This window comes from Apostichopus japonicus, chromosome 6 (assembly GCF_037975245.1).
Source record: "Apostichopus japonicus isolate 1M-3 chromosome 6, ASM3797524v1, whole genome shotgun sequence".
NCBI classification, from domain to species: domain Eukaryota; kingdom Metazoa; phylum Echinodermata; class Holothuroidea; order Aspidochirotida; family Stichopodidae; genus Apostichopus; species Apostichopus japonicus.
In genome coordinates, this window is record NC_092566.1 from 5,127,497 (window position 1) to 5,137,603 (window position 10,107).

The following is a 10,107-nucleotide window of genomic DNA, read 5'->3' on the forward strand; positions in this document are numbered from 1 at the left end:
ATATTTATCATTTAATAATACCTCAGAATCAACCAATAAGGAGCAATGGCTATTACTTGAACAAGTCAGTCATATATATTCAACGATCATACCAATTTAAAACATCGCTGCTATAGAACACAAAAATGATTCATTACTAACTTTTTCAACCACTGGTTCTGAGAAATGATTAATCCCAGCCAAGCCCTCTGGAGGAATGAAATTTCGAAGATCAGGAACAGATACATCAATACTTTCGGTAAATGTCACCTTCCCATCGGTACACAACAGCAGAGTATAAGGACTGACCACGCAACTGGGGCCATCATCTGCCAAAGCTTGTCCTGTCACCAAAATAAGGAAATTTGGAAAATATTGGCATTGCACAGTAAACAATACAAAAGCCATCTCTAACTACAGTTATAAAAGGGACATTTTGAAATGTTTTTTGAATTCTGTAATCTAGCAGATCATCTGCATTGCCCATAAATATGCTAAAATGACAAGAATGGTAATTAAGATGCTCAATCTTCAAAAACTATTTTTACTGGAAATCCAAAGAAGTCTCCAATGTGGAGAAAATATTCAAACTATTGCTTTTAGATCTGATGCTCTACAATGTATGTCATCTCAACAAGTGGAGCCACAAATGAAGGACATTTTCAACTTTTCACAAACTTTTACAGACAACCACTTGACAAATTAACATATAGAGCTCTTTCACAGCTACAGATAATAGTCAATTGGTTTGATGTGTGATAGCAGTTTATAAATAGCTCTCAAAAGCAGTCACTTTTGACAAGGTAAAAGAATACATTTAGATAAGTAGTAGAAAGCCTGGCATTATTTCCCATAAAACCCAGTCTATGTATAGTAATGGATCATAAACAGGTGCTTGTATTAAGCCTATCCATTTTATTGAACCTATCACAGTCAGGTAAGGTTCTCATCCGATGGTTAAGAGGATATCCCAAACATCTCTTTCCCTCGACTTCACTCCTTACCCAACTTCATACAAAGAGAGATGAAGGCATCCTGTACAACCGTTTCTACACAACACCATTGCATAGCAGCAATTTTGAAAAACGTCATGAGAACATGTTTCCAAGTTAAGTTTGGACTGGAAACCTAATATTTGTAATTTGACAAATTCCACCTATTGGGCTATACCCTCATTTTCAAATTGCAAAACTGTGTTTATCATATTAAGAAACTTTTAAAGTCATTGCAATATAAACATAGATCTATTTTCAAATGCAAAATAATTTTGAAACACAAAACAGTTTGTACAGCAGCAACCCGCCACTAATTAATTAAAATACATGTCTTTCTCTTGAAAAATTTCTGATGCTATGTATGCACAGTAGATACTACAAGGTTCATGAGCATTCATTTAAATTACTACAACTTCAATTGAACCATTAATACAATTTGCAATGTTTCTAGTCATTTCATCTTGCAAAATCACCATAAGGAAAAAAGTTGTGATAAAGGATGCGGTTGATAAACATTCCATTACATAATTAATTTCAATGACTTTTCCTTCAGCATTACCTTTCAGAAAAACATCTTGAATTGCTTCTGTACTTTGACACAAGACACTCCAGAGTTGTTCCTCATGTAATGGTTTTCCATTTACTTGCAAAGCATCACTTAAAGATATTTGCACAGAGTTTACTCCTGGCATGATGCTTTCTTCCTCTCAACAGTAACAACGTCCAGAAAATTCACAGCTTTAAATCGGAAGGAAAAAGTCAAGGCCTGACAAAATGTTATAGAGAACAAATTTTGTTGCAAAGCAGAGAATGGAAACTCTCACACTTCATAGGAAATGGACATAATCTACCAAACTCCCCCCCCCCCTTCTACTGTATATGACATGCTCTTGACTGTTTTAGAAACATTAATATAGAGATATTCTTTCATTCTTTACATTGAAAAGTAAATCTAGCAGATGTTGTGTAAAACTCATTGGGAGACTTGCTAGCTCACTACAAGTTTGGCTTACTCTCCATTGGAGTTGCTATTGCAAAATCATGAAATTTCCGAAGTGTCATTTGTTCTGCATCATAATAGATTCCTTGGCTGTACATGGTACATGTCATGCATACGCTAGTGTCAGGGTTACTGTAGGATACTGCAGGCAATTAAGTAGATAGCAGTAGCAGAAAAAAACCTACAGGTCATGGCCCACACAACCACTGTACCAATACCATTACCAATGACTGAATTAGGGTATGTTTATCATATAGGCTATACTTCCCAAATACCGCAGTAAACCTAAAGTATAGGACCATCACATTTAGGCAATAGAGTATTGTGCTAAATTAATGTGATGTTTAGCTTAATGCGCCAACACAAACATGTTACAGCCTACCACAAAGGCTGCAGCCTACAACTTTCAAGCCCTAGCCTTCGTTAGGAATTATGGCCTTAGGCCATGTACATTTTACCCTTTTGTACACAGGACAATAGCAACCTCTGTCACAGTTCACACTGGTATAATTTATCAGGTAATACAAACGTAAATAACCCCATACCCACTTGTATAAAAATCTCAACTGTTAGAGTTCCTAGGCCTATGGAGGCTACCAACAATAATCTTTGGCCTAACGTAAGGCGTAAGCTGAGTTACACACATGTCAGCAGCAGTGACAAATGGCTTCCTTAAACCATGGAAACCGTATGTACCTTATGCCTACCACGATCAAACGACGTTTATTGAAAGACTCTTATTCTTACGTTAATAGAAGACTTACCGGACGAGATGGATTTATCCAGGAAGTAACTACTACATTTCAAATGTTCTTCCAGCCGATGATTATTCGCAGATAGGAATCTATGGCACTACGGACATGATTAAATCGATAACTTCAAAGCAATTTTGAACGAAGACCGTTCATTCTAAAAAGGGTAAATATTATTATTTTGTATTTATTTAATATAGTTTATGTACCATTATATGCATTTTAGTAAATTTATTTAATTTTTTATAACTATTTAAACTATTTTTAATCTTTTAAAGTAAATTTTTAGTCCTAAATGAAGATTATAATTATCTTATATTATAATTTTTCCCCTAAACTATATTGGAAGATTTGACCTGGACATTCCAAAGCTTTGAGCAACGCATTCAGTAAACAGTGTTTCTGTAATGTATACACAAATTATTACCAGTCATATCAGCTGGGCATGCTGAACGAGTTTACGTTCATAACAAATATCTCAGTTAACTTCAGACGAGAAATATCCGTTCCAAGTCCCTGACAGCCCAGTCAAAGCAAATTATATGTGCTCAAAGCAATTGAATAGATTTGAAAGTAAATGTAGATTCAATAAACTGGATTTACCAAGTTATTAAAGCAGGAATATCATTGACAATATCAACATTTCGACCGATTGCAACCAGGTTTATCTCTTGATCAAGGTTCACTGACAGTTATACTGAGTTGGGCCTTCTGGGATGAAGAGGGAATGGGTATGATTGAGGTGGTCGGATTGCAATCCAGTCCATTATGGTGACCTTCCTATAGTGGAGCCATTTAGTCCCCAACACTCCAGATATAAATAGCCGTGTAATTTTTTTGACTTTTTTTTACAAATTTCAATAATTAAATAAAATACTTATTTTTAGCAAAGCTATAGGCAAAAGTTTTCATTTGTTCTTTTCAAATCTCACTTTGCTGTCAAGTTTGTGGAAAATCATAAAACCTCAGACTGCCAATCTCTATGGCTCTAAATATAACCACATAATCGGAATGGTTACAAATATAAGGTTACATTGATAAATTTTAAGAGCAGGAGCAGTATGAATTTTGTGATCATCCAATTGACTCGAGTTCCCAATATTGTGTTATCAAGAGGAAAGGAATTTAATGCAGGAGATTGATCTCATAGAAATTTCAGAATAAATCCTCTTTGTAACATTTTTTGTTGTGTGTGTGCCTTATAAGCTTCAAACAACTTCATTCAAACGTTATTAACAGGGTAGATGCATATGAATTATTCTGCCTATTACTGATGATTTCGAAACCAGTCAAGTTAATTTATTGGTTTCAACACCTGGTTTACCGAAATACATGAAATGTATTGATCGTAACGATAAAAAGAGTCAGCCATCAACCTATCATTTTAAACATGCCCATTGCCCACATCAGTTTAACCCCTATCTGGTTTCAGTCGACCCACCTGTTTGTAGTTTGTTGTTATCAATCCCAATACTCCCAATAGGTGTTGACAGATCTCGTTGCCAAGCAACGTACAGCTAGATTGCGAAAATCGTGTAGGCTGTGTGTAGGTACGTAGTTTCGGCATATACACAACGTTTACACGGTCTTCTAAAGCCTAGGTAGTTGAAAATTCATAAGCCAATATGACAGAAGAAGAAATAAATGTCAATATGATGCAACCTCCGCAAATTTATGTGGAACGGACCTTAGCCATGGTCAAGCCAGACGCGATTCATAAAGCAGAAAATATTGAAGAGATCATATTGAGATCTGGATTTACAATACTAAGCGTACGTAAATTACATAGTAGGCATAGGTTAGTCTATAGGCTAAGTTAGGCTTGGCCTCACTTAGTCAGTGTACACGTTTAAGCATCAATGAGGTAATTCAACAACAATTGACTCACAATATGGAACTCAGAATAAGTTGGCCTCCATTGAGCCTGAAATACTGCAGGATTGTTATACCAATACTTTACTAGGCTAGGACCTATATTGTGCTTGTATTGCATGTGGACGTATCAGAGTGAAACAGTTGAAGCCAAAGTGAGGCTACAGCTGATATGAAAAGGCCTTCTTCATAACTTTGGCTCGGTTTATGTCTCATTTTCTAGCAGAACGAGGGCTGTTTTGGCCTACAGTCGCTATTTCAAATTCTGGAAAGAAATAAAAATTGTAACCTAGGCTAGCTCAAAATGTACTGCAACTCAAAAAGTTAGTGCTACTTTGACTATGGAGATTTCTCAATGATTGGCTGGTGATTCAACATATTTCTGGTTTCATCGCAAATGTTTTATCTTGCCATTAGTAAAGTACTATTGGTTGGCAGACGATTGATCTTTGGTGATGGAATTTGTGTCTCTTTGGTTAGTTATTTCTTGTCTAAGCATTTGCTAGCTAGATGCATTCCCTTTCATTTTGAATTAACCATTTTTCTTTAATAGAAAAGAAGAATACATCTAACACCAGAGCAAGCAAGTGACTTTTATGCAGAGCACTATGGCAAGATGTTCTTCCCTAGTTTAGTTGCATATATGAGCAGCGGTCCCATTATTGTCATGGTTTTAGCAAAAGAAAATGCTATTCCATACTGGAGGGAACTTTGTGGTCCAACAAACAGCATGAAAGCCAGAGAAACCCATCCTGACAGGTATTAAAAAAAATTCTTTCTGTGTACCTTTCTTTTTGAGCCAATTATGGTAAAAAGAAAAGTATTTCCTTGATTTCACAGCAAACATAATACAGTAGATTAACCAGGTTGAGATGGGACCTGAGGAAACTGTGTACATCATTAGTTGATGAAAGTGTAACCTAAATTTTAAAGTTGCAGAGACCTTAGTTAAAGCACTGGAAATATCATTCTGCCAGCAATCCCTGCAAAGAGTCACTGCACAAGTTTTACTACCATCCAAATGTACATGTTCCTAACGGCAGGATGCATTTAAAATATCCAAGACGATGATTGTCTGGATTTCACTTATCTTTTTCTCAAAGAGAAGTTTATGATTTGACAGAAAAGTGCAAGCAGATTGTTATGTGTAGCCTATTATGTGTATGTTGTGGATGCTTCACCTTGAATAAAGCCTAACCATGTCTAGTAAGCTCTAGACAAAATGAGAGAGAAATGGAGAAAACCATCAGATCAATGACATTTCACAGGAGATATTGTAGACTAGATCTTTGGACTCCTTTCAAAATTCTCACAGTTTGTTAAAATTTCAGTTGCTTCTGCACTATTCCGAATGAAGCTTTTTGGTTGCTTTTCTGTTAAACATGTAGTTTACTTTGTCATGTACAGTATCAGGGCATTGTACGGAGTAGACGACCAAAGGAATGCAGTCCACGGCAGTGATGGTATAGTCAATGCAGAACGAGAAATTAGATTCATGTTCAATGACAGTAAGTTAAAGATATGTTAATTTAATAAATTAAGTTACAAATGGTCCTTAATATCGCTGCCAATTATTTAAAGTAGTCTATCAGTTGAAATGAATATATGTGAGTGATGAAAAAGGAAATCTTAGGACACAGGACAAACTTTTAATCGTCGTCCAAGATGATCAAATTACTATTCGGATGAACATAATCAGCTATGGAGGTTGCCTGATGGATGAATAGTTGTTTACATGGATATCAGATTTTCCTTGGGACTATATACCCCCAAATTGGTAGAATAATAAATTGGTAACAGTCTCATCCCAAAAGCCTCCTTTTTTTTTCTTCGAACAACCAGATTTGCTGTTCAGATGACCAAAATGTAAAGACTGCAGAAACAATTCCTTACAAATTTGCTCTGGGACATTTGACTTTAAGCTACAAATAAATGGAAAATGCAAACCTGGGACCAGATTGCATTTGTTATTTAAACCAATTGCATATAGGTGCTAGTACTGAGAATAAACATGAGAGTGTGAGATCATTATGAGACAAATTATGTGTCATACTCATATATTCATCATATTTATGTGATATCTATTTTTCTGCTCACATCTGTGATGTAGTGGCACGATGATATAACAGGGTTTTGTAAGAGGGAGAGAAGAAAGCAAGTGTTGGTCTCATACTCAATAAGAAAATTGACACCTAATGTCTTGTTATATTTTATAGATTAGATAAGAATTTTTTGTTGTTGTAAACCTTCTTCAATTAACAAACTAACTTAAAGCTAGCCATGCAATCACCAGGCTGTACATTGAGTAATATGAGAACCATAATAATATTATCATGAACAAAAGAACTTTGCAATTAGAATTGTAGATAGGAACTTAAGATATGTATAGCACTTACATACTAATCTGAATCTATACATTAATTGCTCTCATATATATAATTGTTTAATTTTGTTTTTTACCCACAACTTTGTAGGTATTGTGGAACCCATTCCTGTAAAGCAGGCTGCTAAAGATTACCTGGAGAGGGCAGTTAATATTACATTGCTAGCAGGTTTGACAGAACTGTGCAAAAAGAAACCAGAAGATCCAGTGGTGAGTTCTGCACGTAATCTTGACAGTTTTATCATGTTTAATCTCAGCTTGGAATTGAACCAAATACTTAGACAGACAGTAGACTAGAACTTGCACCTATCTGTGGTATGAACATTATCATGTTTGTATAAGAGCAAAGCATATGGTAACCAAATGTAATAACGACCATTGTTTTAATTTGCATCAACTTCTCTCTCTGATCTCTATATGTACTATCACATATTGAGATATTCACATTCAGCATGGAAGGCAGTTTTTGTACTATGTTAAGCAGCCCCATTCTGCATGTGGAGAAACCTGAACGGCTGGTAACTTCATAGCAAGTGGCTACCCAATTATTAATTTTTGGCCAATATTTGGTCAAAAAGTTACTAAATTTCACTTTGCAAACTGATGCAGAAGGCAAGTTGTGTGGTCTTAAATTTTGAATTATCTTTTGCATGGTTAGCAGTTAATTTTGGCTCTGCATGTTTATAAAAGTGAAATTCCGACCAACAGAATACCTGATGTGGAATTAGATGAGGTTTCACAGTTGTTCTCTTATTAATAACTGTGAGTGTCCCATAAACCCAATCGTTGGGTCAGTGTACATATATGTAAAACAGATCACCTTTTGTTTATATGTGTTAGTATGAATACATACTTTGCTTATATCCTGATTAATAAGAGTCATTAATTAGAGAACTATTTATTTTGGTCTGATTCATGTTTGTCAGCTGTGACTTCAGTCAGTCGCTTGGACCCTTCTTTATATTCGTAGGATCTCATTTTTTAACTCACTACAAAATTTATGTTAGATATTTGCAGCATTTTCTGAATGCTATACATACTAAATAACGAGTCCCTTTTCATTTCCTCTTACAGAAATGGTTAGCAGACTGGTTAATAGCCAACAATCCCAACAAACCAACGATCAACGATAACTACAAGGTTGAAGAGTCGTGAACTCACACAAAAGATAGTATATAATGAGGAGTTACAAAGATATGAAAATCCAGATTTGACCAAAGTACTTAATAATAAAGCTCATGTATTGTGACAAAAGAAGCTGCCATCAAGATGGATAACTTCTGGCCTGGACAAACTCTTACCCCATGACTGGTGTTTGGTTATTGTCAGTTCACAAAGACTTCCAACTGTAAAGTGAAACATTCTGAATGAGGATTCAAACTTGAAACTATTCAAACGTTTTCTTGAAACTATTAAAACCGATATGAGACATGTTTTTCACATCGCTGTTTCACCCATTTGTCATCTATATGAGTAAATGCATCACATAAAATTCTCAGGTTTTTATAACAATTTATGAACATCCAGAGGTCCAAGATACTAAATTTATTCAGCTTTATATTTACTGAATCTATGGTATACTCCTTTAAGTAAAAAGTGATTTATGCTGATGGTGTTGGCTCCTCAGTGGAGGCCTAATTGTTAATGTTTAATCCAATGGTTTTATACATTCCAAAAACTCCATCCAAACATGTTCCTTTAAATTTGTATAAAAAGTTAGAGAAAGGTTTGTCCCTTTACGAATTTGTAATGCACTCCAAACGTTAATGTCTTGTATTTCCTATCAAGTTTTGTGTTGCATCTTACGAACTGAATCGTCTGTTAGGCTAAGTAGTCCAGCCACTTTGAAGGAGAAGCCTCAGATGTTAAAAGGGATATTTCTAAAAAATCAAAAGTGAACTTCAAGTACAACATGAACTGACAGCTGTGTTTCCTTCAGTTCACTACATCAAAACCAATATGAAAAAGTTTTCCTTTGAAGATGTATATTTCATTGGCACTGTTAACAAAAAAAGTAGAAATTTGAGGCAGTTACAAAAAAGTTGTTGCATATTTTCTCACTTTGGAAAAGTATGTGATTGAATTTCTCTAATGCCCACATCTTGTTTATGAGTGCAGAAAGTTGCCTCAATACTGCTCCAGTTGATTTCCACCCTTGAAATGGATAACTCATGATAACATGATTAGTAAGATCTAAACTGAATATTACAAGCAAAAGTGCTATTACAAATTTTGCATTTTCATACAACATGGACATTTTAAATTCTTGAAAATTGTAAAACCAATTTCTTCTTGTGAACCCGTGTTAAGATGTTGATTTCGGTATACATTCTTTGTTATTGATTCTTTCTTGTACATCAAAGGATATACTAAAATTAATATCATTCTCTGTTTTGTTTCATGAGGGAAATTCAACAAATATTGTATATATACTGTTAGTTCTGTTCAAGTTCCTCACAACTTTTTCAGTTATTATTCTGCTATTGGATTGAGACATATTGTAAATAAAGAACAGACCAAAGAAATTGATTCTACGCTTTTCTTTTATTTTAAAGCTTTCTCTTCCTGTGTTATCAAAACAACACGCAAATGTTCTAGTGCAATTCATATTGTTAGCTACAGACATTTAAAAACATAAAAGCACATTTATCAAACTTGTTAAAGTTCAATTATTATTTACCCTGATTTTATGAAAGACTATGAAAAGGTGTAGAAAGATAAAAATACATGTGCTTGATAGAATTTTATTTCACCAAAAAGTACTGTAAAAAGGTGACCCACGGCCACCGTGCTGTTGCTCGCCATTTTTTATCACCAACTTAATAATAATTAACATTACCGGCATTAACACCAGATTCAAACAGGTACCTATAATGCTGTTATTCCCCATCAAAATGCTAAGTATTTCCTTTCATGTAAAACTTTTTAATTTAGCATCAATAGAAAATATTGAAAACCTCCCCTGGTTCTTACCGAAAAAATATGCCGGGTAAGGGAATTTGTTTTAGACCTAAGCTATGTCTTCACACATACGTTTCAAAGGCACACTTCCTAGACTATGGGTCGCATACCCCCAATATGAGTTGCCATGCTTTTAGAGTCTGTCGCAAGTCAGGTTATGCGAAG

The 10,107-nt window shown here is 34.9% G+C and overlaps 2 protein-coding genes across 3 annotated transcripts in view; one reads left to right on the forward strand and one right to left on the reverse strand.

Annotated features, from left to right (window-relative positions):
• Positions 1 to 2,861, reverse strand: part of LOC139968760 (uncharacterized) — a 64,050-nt gene extending 61,189 nt beyond the window's left edge. For both annotated transcript variants that reach the window (XM_071973118.1, XM_071973117.1), the window contains exons 1-3: positions 2,739 to 2,861; positions 1,534 to 1,712; positions 142 to 323 (exon numbers count right to left, since the gene is read on the reverse strand). In XM_071973118.1, the coding sequence (XP_071829219.1) occupies positions 142 to 323; positions 1,534 to 1,666 (315 nt within the window). In that variant the 5' untranslated portion in view covers positions 1,667 to 1,712; positions 2,739 to 2,861. The remainder of the gene's footprint in view (positions 1 to 141; positions 324 to 1,533; positions 1,713 to 2,738) is intronic.
• Positions 2,862 to 4,264: 1,403 nt separating this feature from the next.
• On the forward strand, positions 4,265 to 9,510 carry LOC139968764 (nucleoside diphosphate kinase homolog 5-like). The gene is made up of 5 exons (XM_071973125.1): positions 4,265 to 4,498; positions 5,152 to 5,357; positions 6,006 to 6,106; positions 7,073 to 7,191; positions 8,056 to 9,510. Exons 1-5 carry the CDS (start codon positions 4,352 to 4,354, stop codon positions 8,134 to 8,136), a joined length of 654 nt encoding a protein of 217 aa, XP_071829226.1. The 5' UTR covers positions 4,265 to 4,351; the 3' UTR covers positions 8,137 to 9,510.
• Positions 9,511 to 10,107: the final 597 nt, after the last annotated feature.